This window comes from Diadema antillarum, unplaced genomic scaffold (genome assembly GCF_040938485.1).
Source record: "Diadema antillarum isolate AM-2024a unplaced genomic scaffold, OU_Dant_1.0 seq00000752_RagTag, whole genome shotgun sequence".
Classification (NCBI taxonomy): domain Eukaryota; kingdom Metazoa; phylum Echinodermata; class Echinoidea; order Diadematoida; family Diadematidae; genus Diadema; species Diadema antillarum.
In genome coordinates, this window is record NW_027271646.1 from 408043 (window position 1) to 424033 (window position 15991).

General features: G+C 41.3%; 1 protein-coding gene across 1 annotated transcript; it reads left to right on the plus strand.

Moving 5' to 3' along the window:
- The first annotated feature begins 1587 nt into the window (after window positions 1–1587).
- LOC139738532 (uncharacterized) lies at window positions 1588–15667 on the plus strand. The gene is made up of 11 exons (XM_071649154.1): window positions 1588–1700; window positions 2992–3853; window positions 4418–4509; window positions 7676–7834; window positions 9219–9547; window positions 10106–10419; window positions 11030–11148; window positions 13346–13465; window positions 14591–14605; window positions 14701–14797; window positions 15398–15667. The coding sequence occupies exons 2-11, from the start codon at window positions 3028–3030 to the stop codon at window positions 15619–15621; spliced, it is 2295 nt and encodes a 764-aa protein (XP_071505255.1). The 5' UTR covers window positions 1588–1700; window positions 2992–3027; the 3' UTR covers window positions 15622–15667.
- The last annotated feature ends 324 nt before the right edge of the window (window positions 15668–15991 follow it).

The following is a 15991-nucleotide window of genomic DNA, read 5'->3' on the forward strand; positions in this document are numbered from 1 at the left end:
CTATGATGACGATTTGTGCAAGAAAGGAAAATTACTGGCCGACTATAAAAAAAAAATGAAGTACGTGCATGATTGAATGGATGAATGATATTTGACAAGAAATCGACAGGTGCTCGAGTAATAACAGTTTCCATCTACACGAGGTACATCATACATGTACAAGACGTGTAGGCCTATACCGCTACCACGATCGTGAATTTAACCACTCGCGAAATCGTCGGGAATTCCCGATTCGCGAAAATTTAGACTCGCGAAATGTATAGCGTATACATAATAGAAGTATGTGTTTACCCGTCAGCGGTTCTGTTAGGATTTCTCTTCCTGCCCCTGTTTCCTATTGAGTGAGACCGAGGAGTTTCAAGCCTTGGATCGAGTCACAACCGTCGTATATAGGCGCTATAGATGTTCGATGCCGCCGCTCAAAAGTAATTGAAGCATGTGCCAAACAGGATCTGCCACGCAGATAGGAAGACAACTGACTTGCATCTCATTGCATAATCACCAGCCGCTTTCTAAGGAAGATGATATGTCTTTGTGATGGTAATTACTTTTTCCTATCCCTTCTTATAAAAGGTAGGTGGTCAAGACACGAGGATGCGAGAACAGAAATTGCGCAAAAAAATGCTGAAATAAAGATGAAAATTACTCGACTGGGCATGCGGGCACTAATCTAATATCTATCTATCAATAAAGCATTATACTTGAAGATTAAAATTATTCCATATTAGTTTTATTCGTGGAAATTAAGTGGAAAAGTGATAAAACCGGCTTTCCAGGATGGTACAGTTTTAAACATTTTCACATGATACAGGTCTGATGTACACTTTTTCCCTAATTTCTTGGCCGGGATTGACTTTTATTTTGCATGCTTTATCATTATAAGTGAAAATTCATCTCATTAAATGAAATAAGCAAAATATGGCCAACATTAGGCCTATGTCAACGTTCAAAATGAATCTTCAGATTGAGCACTAAGCAAGACGGCGGCGTCGAACATCGATCATCAACGGCACAAATGCACCTGTGAAATTATTTTGTACATCAATAGAAATCTGATAACTTTTTGAATAATTACAGCCAGTTACAGGTGAGACAGTCTGAATAATAACATGTGTAGTGCAGCACTGGGTTTTCACCTCTTCCCAAAGAGGTTCTCGCCTTTTCCACACGTAAATACGATCTCATCATAGGTTTTTTCCCCCATTTTTGTGAAAAGTTAAATGAAATTGTATTTAAAAGTGAAATGTATTTTTGCAAAAAGTAAAATGAATGTTGGTGAGTGAAATGTATTTGTTAACAGTGAAATGAATTTTGTATTGTTTCCCATAATGGCGTTTCATACAGGCATGACGACATGTGCGTGCCTGCGTACGTCGCGTACATGTGCAGTGATCAAAGAGATAATCTCTTTGGCAGTGATAGAGTAGTAGCCGTGTGTCGCTATCGTCCGTAATACGTTCGCATCCAAAGAGCGTACTAGTACAGCGTACCTAGCTAGCCTGTGTAGCGCGTGCGCGCGCCTTATACCCTCGATCTCTATTGTATAATGATGGCGTACAGTAGTGCAGTGCCAATAATGGCGTAAGCTAAGGGTCATCTTTGAAGTGTAATTATTATATTTAGTTAGCCGACCCCGCGTAAAACTGATCATCCGCTTGAAGATTAGCTCACAGACTGTGTGAAACCTTTGAAATCTGTCGGTAAGGAATTCTGATACTTTCAATTTTCGTTTAGTTTTAGTATGCAATGTAACTGTTCTTTGCTGTCTTGCAAGTTGCATGTTACAAATCACTAACATGTTAGTCATGATATTATAAACAGCCAGGCACAGTGTAGCTTGACCAGACGCCTTCTGTACAGATACCGACGCAAATTGTATTGTTTTAACGAACGTGCGCCCTCTGATCTCTATGGGGAAATTTATGCATTGTATTTTCAGTCAATGTTTTTTAGTGCAGAATAACGAGCATCAAAATTGTAGCAATTATTACTAAAATTTGAGGTAAATTTGTACTTTATGTTTTGTTTTTTTTTTGCTGCTGCATGCGGTTTAGCAATTTTCTGCACTGCCACTGGCTTCCTTATTGAGTGGCTTGAACCTTGCATGTCAGTTGTGAGATAACACTTTTTTCTTTTTTAATCATGCACTCCGTCTCAGTAAACTTGATCCTAGCTACACGCAGCCGCTGTAGGGACAGCGGCTGCACCTCCATTCCTTCGCAGACGTTGTCATTTTTCAGTGTGGTTGTGCGACTCCTTCATGAATATCTTTATTAATCGTGGAAAACTAAAATACAAGGAATTATCGTAATCTATGATAATCATTCAATAATCGGTATGCGATTTTTTGTTTAATTACGTCAAAAACTCACCGAAATCTGTGGCTGAAATCAGGTCTGTAAACGTCCTTATTGCTTCACTCCTCATCTGCATGTTATTTGAATGGCATTCACTCTCGTATACTACAACGTACAACGTAGGTAGTCGGAGAGGCGCCCTCTAGCTCTCCGACTACCTACGTTGTACGTTGTAGTATACGAGAGTGAATGCCATTCAAATAACATGCAGATGAGGAGTGAAGCAATAAGGACGTTTACAGACCTGATTTCAGCCACAGATTTCGGTGAGTTTTTGACGTAATTAAACAAAAAATCGCGTACCGATTATTGAATGATTATCATAGATTACGATAATTCCTTGTATTTTAGTTTTCCACGATTAATAAAGATATTCATGAAGGAGTCGCACAACCACACTGAAAAATGACAACGTCTGCGAGGGAATAGAGGTGCAGCCGCGTCGCTTCGCGACAGCCGCTGCGTGTAGTTAACGTGATCCTAACATTACGATACAGGTCAATAGACCTAGTAGTTGAACGTTCTAATAAGGGTTATGGAGAATCTATACCTTTGTGCATTGTATCCACATGTGTGAATATGGTACATTTTAAACTTTTAGTGTATGCTACCATATTGCACTTTGCTTTCACAGGGTTGTGCAGAAAACTACTGTGCATCATCTACATGTATGATGGATGGAGGAGAGCTTGCTGATGAGGCATCTTTGCCAGTAAGCCAGAAAGAAAACAAGATGGCCCAGGAATCTGATGAGGAAATCAAAGTCAAACAGCAAGAGCAATGCATGTCGATCTCTCATTCCCCCAATGGACACAACGCAGATGTGGACCATGATGGCTTGCATCACAGTGACTCTCATGCGCAATCACGATCTCCGTCAAGATCGCCGCATGCGTCATCAAGAAGTGAGTCTCGCTCACCATCTCCCTCACCAAATAAGAAGGAAAGGCGAAGATCGGTCGCTTGCACTGAGAGAAAAAGCAAGAGCCGTGATTCACGCAGCAGATCACGAACACCCTCACCATCTAAGAGGAAGAAGTCAAGGTCTCGTTCGCCAAAACAGAGGAAACGTACTCGTTCCCCTTCACCAAAGCGAGGGAGACATTCTCGATCGCGGTCGCCAAGGCGGAGGTCAAAATCGCGGTCGCCAAAACGGAAGTCATCACGGTCCCCCAAGCGGAGATCAAGATCGAGATCGCCTAAGCGCCGTTCGCGGTCCAGGTCTCCTCGGCGTCGCTCACGTTCCAGGTCTCCCCATTCAAGGAGGAAGCAGAGGTCGCGATCTAGGTCACCACGAAAGAAGAGGCGGTCCAGGTCTCGCAGCCCGACAAAGTCACGGAGGAAATCCCGCTCCCCTGTAAGGAGGAGATCACGCAGTTCTTCGCCAGCAAGGAGGAGGAGGAAACGATCTCGTTCTCCTAAAAGGAAGCACTCTCCCTCCCGGTCCAGGTCTAGGTCCAGAGAAGAAAGGAGGAAGGCCAGGAGCAAAAGCAAGGGTACGATGATGACTGAAAATCCAATCTAGGAACTCCTTTTATCTAAAATCCTCCAGACCCTCAGACCACATTTCTGTAATTAGGTGCTGCTTACAATTTCATCTTGAGACAGCCGGAAGATTTAAAACTCCCCAGTCTGTATCTAATTAGCACAATCTATAATAAAAATCTTTCACGGTTTTATGGGGAATTAATGATTTTGTCTGCTTTTTCGTAATCTTTTCCCTATGAATGATACAATACAGAGAATGCAGACTTAAATTCAATAACAAGTTGTGCGGCAAATTCCTCTTGCACTTGATGGGTCGAAGCTGCATTCTGTGTGTTTATGTGTATTTCTTTTCTCTGTACAATAAAGTCCAGTCTTTACCACACCATGTTGTATCCTGTGAAGTACCATTGAACTAATGGTCATTGACAGCGCATACTCTCCAAATAATTGATCCCAGCAATTAATATGTAGAGGGTTGCCAGCTATTAAAGAATCTTATCTCATTTCGTGCAGTACAGTACTTCATGTTCTTATCCTCCTATTGTTTACAACGTTGTACAATGTATGTGTAGATCGGTCGCGGCACAGGAGGAAGAGGAGCCGCGAGAAGCGACAGAGGCGAAGCAGAAGCCATTCCAGCAGCCGCAGCAGGAGCCCCTCTCAGGTATGGCTAGCCAGAGTAGGTACAGGGCCATTGCTTTGTTATCACACACTGCCACTGTTGTCTCCAGTGACAACGATGTAGAGAGAAATTGAGAGGATGATTCGGAGAAACAGAGATGAAGAGATCTTTGCGGAATGTGAGGCATTGCAGTGTCTACAGAATGTGTGGGCATTTCAGTGAGATCAAGAGTATTGGTTGAAGCTTCTTGACTGCTTGTAGATGAACCCATTACTGAGTTTTCAGCATTGTTTATAACTTGTTTTTAGTTTTTCTGTTGTAAGTGACCATGTACAGTGTATGTTGCAGGGGCATGCTCCAGGTGACGACTCGGTAGGAATGGTAGAACATGCACATTTACTTTGGACTGAATTCACAAGGCAGTTTTAGGGGGGAAAAATAGATTTCATGTTTTAAATATCAGGCTTAACTGACATAATTATTGTATTAAAACTGAAACAAAAAGCATGCAGAAAAGTACAACTTTCACATACATGTGTACATTGTATGCATGCTCATGCACATTTTTTCTTTGATGTTTGGGTAGTTCCATGAAGTTGGGGCCGTGTCCATGTAGCATCGTGATGTGTAAAAAATACATTTCAGCATAACTCAATATTAATTATGCTATACATTTATTGTTTGTAGGCTTTACATTTGCATGGAGGCCACACATTTTCCTGGAAATTTTGTGCCATTCAGACTCAATTTTTGATGAAGTTATTAAACAATATGTAACAGTGTCCTGTAGCATCGTGACGTGTCCATGTAGCATCGTGATATTTTAAAATTTGGTCCTAAGAGACAAATTATGGCAATTAGCTTGACCAAAATTTGATGCAATATGCATTTACAAGATATGAATGAGATAGCTAAATATCTCAAATTTCCCATACACAGTTTTAATTTTAAAAGAAAATTACAAAATGTATCACGATGCTATGCGGTGTCCTTTTTTGTTACATTTGGTGGACACCGCGTAGCATAGTGACACATTGTGTAATTTTCTTGTAAAAGTAAAACTGTGGAAAGGAGAGTTAAGATATTTAGCTATCTGACTAATCTAGTAATTATGCATATTATATTAAATTTTGGTCAAGCTAATTGCATTAATTTGTCTTTTAGGACTAGATTTTAACTATCACGATGCTACAACTTGTACTATGGACATGCACGATGCCACAGGACACCGTCACATATTGTTTTAATAACTTCATCAAAATTGAGTCTGAATGGCACAAAATTTCCAGGAAAATATATGGTCTCAATACAAATGTAAAGCCTATAAACAATATATGTATAGCATAATTAGTATTGAGTTATGCTAAAATGTAACACTTTGTGCCCCAACTTCACGGAATTACCCGTTTGCGTGCATGTTCATGGCGTGTCATATTCATGCAATCAAAACTTGCATCAATCCTTGGATCAAATTAATTTAACTGCCTTTGTGAATTCTGGCCTGGGTGCATACTTTTCGGAACACTTGGAACAGTGTTGTACCGAAAAACAATCAAACAGAAGCATGAAGTTGACAACATTAAGAAGCACACTGTACCAGACTTTAGGTATTATGTTTCTTAGATAGTAAAACAATGGAAGATCGCACGTGGAATGCTTCATAATACTTTAGATGCTGGTGTTCCTGACTGGAACAGAGTAGGGCAGAATCAAGTCATGATGTATTGTTCTGGGGCAGAAGTTGATACAGTTAAAGCTCCCCTTTGACCATTCTCAGCTACAGTTTTGAAACTCTTTTTCGATGGAGAGAGAATGAACGTTTGAAAACGCAGATCACAGTATGACTGCAAACATTTTCATGCATTGCGAGATATTCCCAACAGCAGAGCTGCATACAGTCTCCAAGCTGTGCTGTACATTGCATGCACCAAGATGATTTTAAGTGCAACTTCATGCCATGTTTGAGTTGGCTTCAATAAATACAGTAAAATCAACCAAACACATTGATAAAATGAAATACAGTTGTATCCTTGCAGTAAAATTATTGCAGTCGTGTAATAGCACACAAACAATAACTTTTATGGGCAATGACATTGTACACATACATTGTAGTTACTGAATTATTTGCCAGATCATGATAATTACATTTTTTTTTTTTAATGTGTGCAAACAGTGGGAGAGATCTTCGATAATGACCTCATTGCTCCTCCAAATTTTCTTGTATTTGATGAAACATTTAAATTGTGAATTTTTTGTTATATTATGCAGGGCTCGACACTAACGGTGGCCCGGTGGCCCGGGGCCACCAAAAATGAAAGTCGGGCCACCAAATTTCAAAAAAAGGCAAATTTGGTGGCCCGCCTCGGGCCACCAAAATTTTTGGGAATGTGTGTCAATTAATGGATGAAAAGGACTGAATGAGTGCCTGAGAGTGAATGTTGCAAGTTTGTTGAGGTTTATTTATGAGTAGGTTCTAGATATGTTCAACTTCCAATTCTTACTATGATAAAACTTAGATATTTGACTCATTAAAAAACAGAACCTTTAATGTTTTTTATTGTTTTTTTTCGGGGCCACCAAATTTTTCTCTCGGGCCACCAAAAATTTGAAATTGAGGATTTTGGTGGCCCCATCGGCCACCAAACAAAAAAGTTAGTGTGGAGCCCTGTATAATGTGTGACACCTTAGCTCAATTATTCTTTTCCAGCTACACTGTATTGATAGTACACTTTAGGTTTACATTATACACATACACACTTTGAATTTCTGTGATTTTAATCTTATTCACTTGACTCAACATGTACATGGTATGGAATTGCACTTTAATCATTGCCCCCCCCCCCCCCCCAAAAAAAAAAAAAAAAGAAAAGAAAAGAAAAAGAAAAGCAACACATATTCGGCCATCAAAATATCAAATGACAGTGTGAGGTTGCAAATAATGTTGATACTTTGCCTCCATCTTTGAAAATTCGCTACAATCTTCTTGTCCCACTTGCCCAGTCAAGAGAAGTACTTTTGGTGGACAAATTAAGTTTATGTGCATGTTGTATAGGCCACAGCTTTAATAGCCATTAGAATGAGCTTGCAAAAGCCCTAGGAGCACAACTTCAGGGTCAACCAAACAGAACATAACTGTAGTGTAAATCGCAAGTACAAGAAAGTGGTGAGTAACCTGCTTTGCCGTACCCAAAACCAATTATGCATTCAGCCTGATCAAAAGCGTCGGAGCATTGCCGCCGAGCTGATCACCTTGGCCCCTAGCGAAACGGACGGCAAAGTCGAACCATCCACAACTCCTCCTCTTCCAACAACTACAGAGGCAGAACCGTCTGTCGGTTCTGTCAAACTTGAGGTTGGTGCGCAAAAGGTGAATATCATGACCTTTCGGAAACTGTGGTGTGGTCTCTGTAACCCACTGGTTGATTATTGCTAAACTCTGGATGTAGGACAGAGTGAGTTTCAGTGCATTGTACAATTCAGTGTCTGGTATGACATATTTTGTCTCTGTCTATTCCTCAATCTGATTAGATTTATCCATGTATTGATATGTATGATATGAGAAATGTTAACGCATTGCCTGTGATATACCCGTGTATGACCATCTGATTCATATGCTATGTATGCATTCAAAACTGTAAAACCTGACTGATTATTGAAGCCCGGGTAAGAGGTGATGTGCTGGTGGTGTAATTGATTGTATTTACATACCTCTTCTTTAAAGAGTGTAAGAAATTTTGGTGTATTACTTCTTCAGACTAAGTGTGAACATTGGTCCAGTGGGAAGGGAAAATGATGATACACTGGAAAAGCAGTCTGTTTTCTTTGTGCAAAGTTTGTGTGATACTTTGAATTATGAACATTGTTCAGGACGGAGCAACTAATCAGATGTGTGCAGACACATCCCAGAGTATTGTTGTTGTTTTTTGCATCTATACAATGTTACAAAAGCATAAAGTGCCCGAGATGTTGATATTGTTTGTTTTTTTTTGGCCATTTACAAAATTGTATTACCAAAAATTCCATGTATGCATACAACTGTGTAGGAGGCTGGTTTATTGGTGTGTGCATGTGTGAATGTGTGTTTTATCTGTATTTTTAAGGGCATACTGCACACTGTTGTACATACTGTGGACTAAAATCAAACCAATTTAAACAGACAACAGGTGAATCAACATCAAATTTTACATTTGACATGCAGTACCGTACTGTCCATCCTAGTAAATTGCTTGTAAAATCTTAAAATGCAGTTTCATTGCAAGTACAATTTGTGAAAACCTTCTATAAAGATGACATTGGTTGGAGATTCTAAATGGCAGTTACCTTGATGCATAAATATAACTTTCATAAAATTGCCCAAGTGAACATAATGTTTAGTTTGTGAAAGCAGCTACACAGAATCACTTGGCAAATTCATTTTAATATTCTTGAATAGCTTTAATTTCAAATTGTTTGAAAGGATCAAAGTAAGTATCTTGAGGGTCCAAAGTAACATAATTCCTAATAAAAGTTGGTAACTGAGTTTCTGAAGAGGTGTTATTTTCTTATGAGATACAAAAAGTGCTTTTATCATTCATCTTCCTCTGTAGCTGCTCTTATCAAATGTATACTCAGTATGTATATGTTTCCTCTTCGAGAAGGTCAACTGTGATCAGTTTGTAGCTGTATCATACAGAGTGACACTCCTCACTTTCCACAATGCTAACACTCTTTGTTGGCTTATCCCCTGAAAAAGCGCCCTCTTTCCCTAACAGGACCGATCGCCTGCATCTGCCAGCTCCAGCTCATCATCCGACGAAGAGGGAAGCAACAGAGATGAAAGGGGGTCGCCACCACCCGCCAAGGACAGCAAGCGGTCAAGTGACAGGTCGAAGAGGAAGTTCCGCAAAAGGTCCCGTTCCAGGTCGCGCTCCAGATCGCGGTCGAGGTCGCGCTCGCGGTCCAGAGACAAGCGCAGGAGACGCAGCAGGTCAAGGTCCAGGGTGAGGAAATGGTCTCGTGGGCGTTCTCCCCACAGGTCAAGAAGCTCGCGCTCTCGTTCCCGCACCAGAAGGAGATCACCCCGGTCACGACGTAGATCAAGGTACTCTACTACGAAATATTTTTACTGCTAGTGTCAGAGGAATACAGTTGTGGAAGCAGGCTTATAGCTTGCCGTGATGCAGTTGTAAAGACTTATTACACATATGTGATTGGAAGAATAGAACTATGTTGCAGTCAGAGTCAGTTACTGATAATTTTTGGGAATTTAAATTTGGAATTTGAGTTTGATCCACTGCGTAATGAGACTACAATTGTATATTAGTTAAATGTTATTTTGGAGATGAGGTCAAATACCATTTTGAAGGTGAACTTCAAGAAATCAGTTGATTATTTCATTTGTAGCATAATTCAGTACAAGAAAAAGAAATACCATAGCATAGATAAGGTACCTCTTGTTAAATCTAGTAGGATGTTTCTCAACATAGTGTCACTATGTAGACATGTTCAAGTAAAAATTGTGAAGTCGTGTGAAGAAATCATGTTATATTAATGATTGACATGAGATGCCAGAGACTGATCAAATGAAGCAAATCCTGTCGTGAGTGGACAGAAACTTCATCATTTGAATATAAAGATCACATACTTCCTTGGACTATAGGTCTCGGACGCCACCACGCCGTCATCGTAGGAGTCGCTCCCGATCACGGTCACCACGGCACAAGCGGTCGGGGAAGAGCAACCGAAAGAGGTCGCGATCGCACTCCCTCACACCACCCCGCCACCCCCGTGCGAAGTCGTACTCGTCAGAGGACAGCGACTCTGCAATGAATGCCCAGGAGCAACTTGCCAGGCGTCTGGAGCGCGCCAAGAAGCTGCAAGATGAGCGTGAGAAGAAGGAGATGGAGGCGATGAAGAAGAAGATCGATGAAGACGAGAAGAAGGAAGAGGAAAAGAAAGCAGCAGCACAGAAAGGTGGGTGCACCTTGCATAGAGGATTTCTACTATACAGATGGTACAAGTAAGGCTCGCACATATTATGGCTTCAACAGCTCCCAAGGCTCAATTTTAGTCCTCAAGTTGTCCATACTGTATCCAAATGATCCCTAGCCTAAGAATTCTTTGGATTCTATACTCGTTGCTTCCATCACATCTGTCCCCCCCCCCCTACTTGTGGTAAATCTTCCTCAAGTGTCATTTTCTGAAACTCTGCAGTTTATACAATTTTGTAATGTTCTTTTCCTTCTGCTTCCTGACACATGTGCATGACTAGGTGTTAGTCTGGACTACTTTTTTTTTCTCAGTGCCCTTTGAAAGGAATAAATGAAAAAAAGAAAGTTATCTTGTACACGTATGGGGTATTGCATCATGTTAAATCACCTGTTGTGTATTTCATCAGTAGCTCTACATTAAATTTTCTTCTGTTCGTCTATTGTGTAACTCTTTTCTTCCAAGATCTCGTCTTTTTCAAGATTGTCTAATTCATGATTTTATTACCGCTTACATTGCTCCTTCTACTATGATAAGTTGAAACAACTGCCTATATTTGAACGTCGGCGTTCGTCTTCTGTTTGTTGTCTCGCAGAAGCCGCAGCGATTGCAGCTGCCTTGAATGCAGCGGCCAACCCAGTGGCCCTAGCCACAGCATCCACTGTCAACCCCCAAGTAGCCCTTCAAGCGGCAGCAGCTGCTATTCAGGCTCAGGTAATGTAGAGGTCTTGAAGAATCACATTCTTTACTGCAAATATGGAGTCATGTCTTGCAGTTTGCTCTGATATGATCGTAGTTTTATGAATTTGTGAAATGTATTTTGATAAATTTCGTCACTTTCTAATCTTGGCTCCAATAATTATGATGACCTTTTCATTCCGTTTGTTTAATTTTGCATCATTATTGACTCAGTTCTGGAAGAGTCTTACTGCGGAAGTCTCCTTGTCAACATTGAAAAGGCACCTCAGAATTTGACTGCATATCATTTTTCTTCTTCTTTTTTTTTAAGGATTGAAAGGAACTAATATTCATTCAATCTGGAGTCAAAAGGTGCCTGAACTTTCAGTCCTAGCAGAAACTTCGTAAGAGGCAAAATGCTGCATTTCATTCAATCTGCACAAAGTAAAAAAAAAAAAACAGACCAAAAAAAAAAAATCAGTAATTTTAGGCAGAAGTAGTAGTTTTGCAGTGTTTGCTTATTTGTGGCCAATTTAAGGATCAGATACAAATTTACCATTTACTACACTTCAGATAATTCTGCGACTGAGTATAGAAACGATGGTATGTGATCAAAATAGGGTTCAAATGAAAGAAGAATTTCTACTCTACTTTGTAAAAACCAGCAGTGGATGATGAAAGTTGTAATCACAAAATTGAACATCAGGTTATAGAAGTGCATTTTTAGCTCACCTGAGCCAAAGGCTCAAGTGAGCTATTGCGATCGCCCTTCGTCCGGCGTCCGTCGTCCGTCGTCCGTCGTCCGTCGTCCGTCGTCCGTCGTCCGTCGTGCGTCGTGCGTCGTGCGTAAACTTTTTACATTTTCATCTTCTTCTTGAAAACCCCATGACCGATTTTCATCAAACTTGGCAGGTAGCATCCCTAGGGGGTTAGGAACTCAATTTGTCAAAATGGGCACCATGCCCCACCCAGGGGGCCCCCAGGGGGGCCCAAACCCCCCAAAATTAAGGAATCTGTAAAAATCTTCTTCTCTAGAACCAGAAGTGATAGAGCTAAGTTAATACTATGACTTAGTACATTGATGACTGTAGTTTCAAGTTTGTTCATGGCAGAATCAGGGGTGCCCCCCTTGGGACCCAGGGGAGGGGGGTGGGGGAGGGTTCTAATGGGGCCTAAATTGTACATTTTCATCTTCTTCTTGAGAACTCCATGACCCATTTTCACCAAACTTGGCAGGTAGCATCCCTAGGGGGTTAGGAACTCCATTTGTTAAAATGGGCACCATGACCCACCCAGGGGGCCCCCAGGGGGCCCAAACCCCCAAAAATTAAGGAATCCGCAAAAATCGTCTTCTCTAGAACCAGAAGTGATAGAGCTAGGTTAATACTATGAGTTAGCACATTGATGACTGTAGTTTCAAGTTTGTTCATGGCAGAATCAGGGGTGCCCCCCCCCCCCCCCCCTTGGGACCCGGGGGGGGGGGGGGGGGGGGGGGGGGGGGTGAGGAGGGGTCCTAATGGGGCCTAAATTGTACATTTTTATCTTCTTCTTGAGAACCCCATGACCCATTTTCACCAAACTTGGCAGATAGCATCCCTAGGGGGTTAGGATCTCAATTTGTTAAAATAGGCACCATGCCCCGCCCAAGGGGCCCCCAGGGGGCACAAACCCCCCAAATGAAGGAATCTTTAAAAATCTTCTCTAGAATCAGAAGTTATAGAGCTGAGATAATACTATGAGTGAGTACATTAATGACTGTAGTTTCGAGTTTGTTCATAGGAGATCCAGGGGTGCCCCTCTTGGGGGTAGGGGGGGGGGGGTGGTTGGAAGGGTCCAAATGGGGGCCTGAATTGTACATTTTCATCTTCTTCCTGAAAACCTCATGATGGATTTTTGTCAAACTTGGCAGGTAGCATCCCTAGGTGGTCAGGATCTCAATTTATCAAACTGGGCACCATGCCCCACCCAGAGGGCCCCAGGGGGCCCCAATTCCCCCAAATTAAGGAATCTTGAAAAAATTGGGCCCTTATTGTACATTTTCATCTTCCACTTGAGAATGCCTCGTCAAATTTTGGTAGAGCTGTGAATAATTTAGATTAGTGACTGCGTGAAAGGTGAACTTGCGATACTCAGGTGAGCGCTAGACCCGCGGGTCTCTTGTCTGAGATGTGACGAGTTTTGGAAAGCCATCTTTCCTTATCAAGATGATCTGGAATGCTTCTTTCTGTGACAGGTGCTGGCGCAGACGGGCGTGGTGGTTCCCAGCTACTACAACCCCATGGCCGTCAACCCCGTCCACTACGCCGAGCAGGAGATGAAGAGGAAACAACTGTGGTCAAAGAAGACTGACGATGTATGTCTGTGTGTCTATCTTCGCCTTTGATTCTCTCTTCCTCCCTGCCTTGAGAGAAAGGGAGATGAGAGTGAGAGGAGAGGAGAGAAAGAGACGAAAGAGATGCTTGTTACATGTACAGTGGCAGATCCAGAGGGGAGCATGTGCCCGGTGCGCCCGGTGCTCTATATTTGTTATTAAAACAAAATAAATAAAAAGAAACAAATGAGATGAAACTGAGAAGTAGCACCAGAAATATTGTTTGTGCCACCCCTTTACGGAATTCCTGGATCCGCCCCTGATGTACATCCCGATAAGTAGAGAGGTATCCCCCCCCCCCCCAAAAAAAAAAAAAATAACAATAACAATAATAATAATAATTATTAAAAAAAAATATATATATATATATATATATAAATATATATATATATATATATATATATATATATGTTTATACATATATATATTTTTTTAAATCATATCTCAAGGGTGCATGTTTTACAAACGCACACACGCATGGACACCAATATGCATAGAGGCATACTTTTATTCCACCTTAGGCACAGACACTGGGTATATGCCCTTTCTCCTTATTTTATACCTTCCCTGTATTACAAGGCAATGTTACAGTAGTAAGGGCTAATGTCATTTTCTCCAGTACCTCTATATTTTGACAAGACTTCATCTGAAGACTGCTTCTTGCATCAGAATAGATTGAATGGCACTTCATTATGCAGAGTTATAAATAACTCAATTCAATAGTTGTCAGTGACTCAAGGACATCCGAGGATTGCTTTCAGCAAGTCCCGGTAGCATGGGGATACCATGTAGTAGGAAGGCTGGCCAACTTAGATATATTTGAGAATCACACTATTGAATTTTGTACATTTTTATCACTGATCTCTATCTGATTACACACTCAGCTGAAGAATCTCAACTGCAGTAGAACAGTTGCCAATGAATGAATGCTGTCATGCACATATTCGCTGGCAATTCCATGGTAGTAAACTTATGCTTGTTGTAGTTTTAGAACGTACCCCGGTGGACAGCGTACGAGGATCTGTTCAGTCGGGTCACCCATCTTTCCCACGCTGCGTATTTAAAACTATACATTTAGGACCAAGTCTGTTGGGTTTCAGATGTGAGCAAACCCAAAATATGGTGCTTGCAGCTTCCATTGGATACAGTTGTATCTCCAACCAGCGTCTCACATAAAACCTGAAATCTCTAAATTTCTCTTCCAGCAAAGTGCCAAGCCCTCCAGCAATAATTGGGAGAAGACCGCATTCGGTGACAGCGCCACGAGGGAGAAGTTCCGCCGACTGATGGGAATCAAAGGGGAATCTGCAGGAGGTAAGAGGGCCTCAAAGCACTCCTGCTTTGCTTTTGAACAGTTATCTGCTTCCAAACTATCAAGAGTACTCTCTTTTTCTCAAAACAGCAACATTACTAGTGAGAAAGATTCATCTGTTCTTTCAAAGTTGTTTTGATCTGGCTTCAATTTAAGAAATGTTTCTCAACATGCTTGACAGAGAGGTCCTGTACTCTGTAAATGTGGACATTTTGCACAATTACTTTTCGCAAATTGCATGTTTTGAATTTTGCGGATGGTCATGTCAATGACAATTCAACCAGCATTTCAAATAGCTCACAGTAGCTATGGCTTTTACAGCACATACTATTGTAAAGGGTAACTGGTCTCTGTTGCAGCAGCAAGTTCGCACATGCTACAGACTAGTAAGCATGATGAAAACAATAACATACCAGTTATACTCCTACAATAGACCTTCCTTGAAATCAAAGATGTAAAATAATATTACGTATAACAAGCAACAACAACAGCAATAAATTGTAACAAAAATGATGAAAGAGAGACACAACAATGAACTTAAAATATTTTGAACCCATTTTTATTTTGACTTGTCTGACATGAATATGTCTCGAATCTCACAGCCGAAGAGAATGAGGAACAGAAGGCCACTCAGGAAAAGTTCATCCAGCAGCTCGACCAGGACTACCAGACGGCCCGCATCAAGACCCACACCCAGCGCAGCTTTGGACTGGGCTTTGGCTCTTCCTACGCCATGGCTGCTGCCACCGCCACGGCCCCTGCCCCCGCTGTGACGTCGCCAACCAAGCCCAACGCCCCAACTCAAACTCCAGCCAAAACGGAATGATGACTGCAATGGGGCCAGTACCTCTCTTTCCGCTTCATTTATTGTACTCTCTCTGTCTCCCCAATGATTGCCGTGAAAGCATTAGTTTACATTTATAAGATTTATATCTAAGGTATGCCTTGACATGAATCTTTCAGTGAATTGAGAGTCAGGTGGTAAACCACATAGTCGACAATATCCAGTCTTTATTGATTGTAAAGTTGCAAAGGGGTAGCGAGTATTTCAGTGTGATTCTGTGTTTCCAACATTACCCGTGGCTTCAATTAAGCCATGGTTCAAAATTTACCGATAAAGAGATATCAGTTCCATTGATAAGAAGCACCTGCAATGACAAGCTGTGTATATTACCTGCTTCATAGTGTTTTCTTCA

What these genes read in the sequence shown, in the direction of transcription:
- LOC139738532 (XM_071649154.1), top strand. Translation starts at nt 3,028, where the DNA reads ATGATGGATGGAGGAGAGCTTGCTGATGAGGCATCTTTGCCAGTAAGC. An exon ending in GGCCAGGAGCAAAAGCAAGG is followed by an intron (nt 3,854 to 4,417) that starts GTACGATGATGA and finishes ATGTATGTGTAG; the next exon opens with ATCGGTCGCGGCACAGGAGG. An exon ending in CAAAGGGGAATCTGCAGGAG is followed by an intron (nt 14,798 to 15,397) that starts GTAAGAGGGCCT and finishes CGAATCTCACAG; the next exon opens with CCGAAGAGAATGAGGAACAG.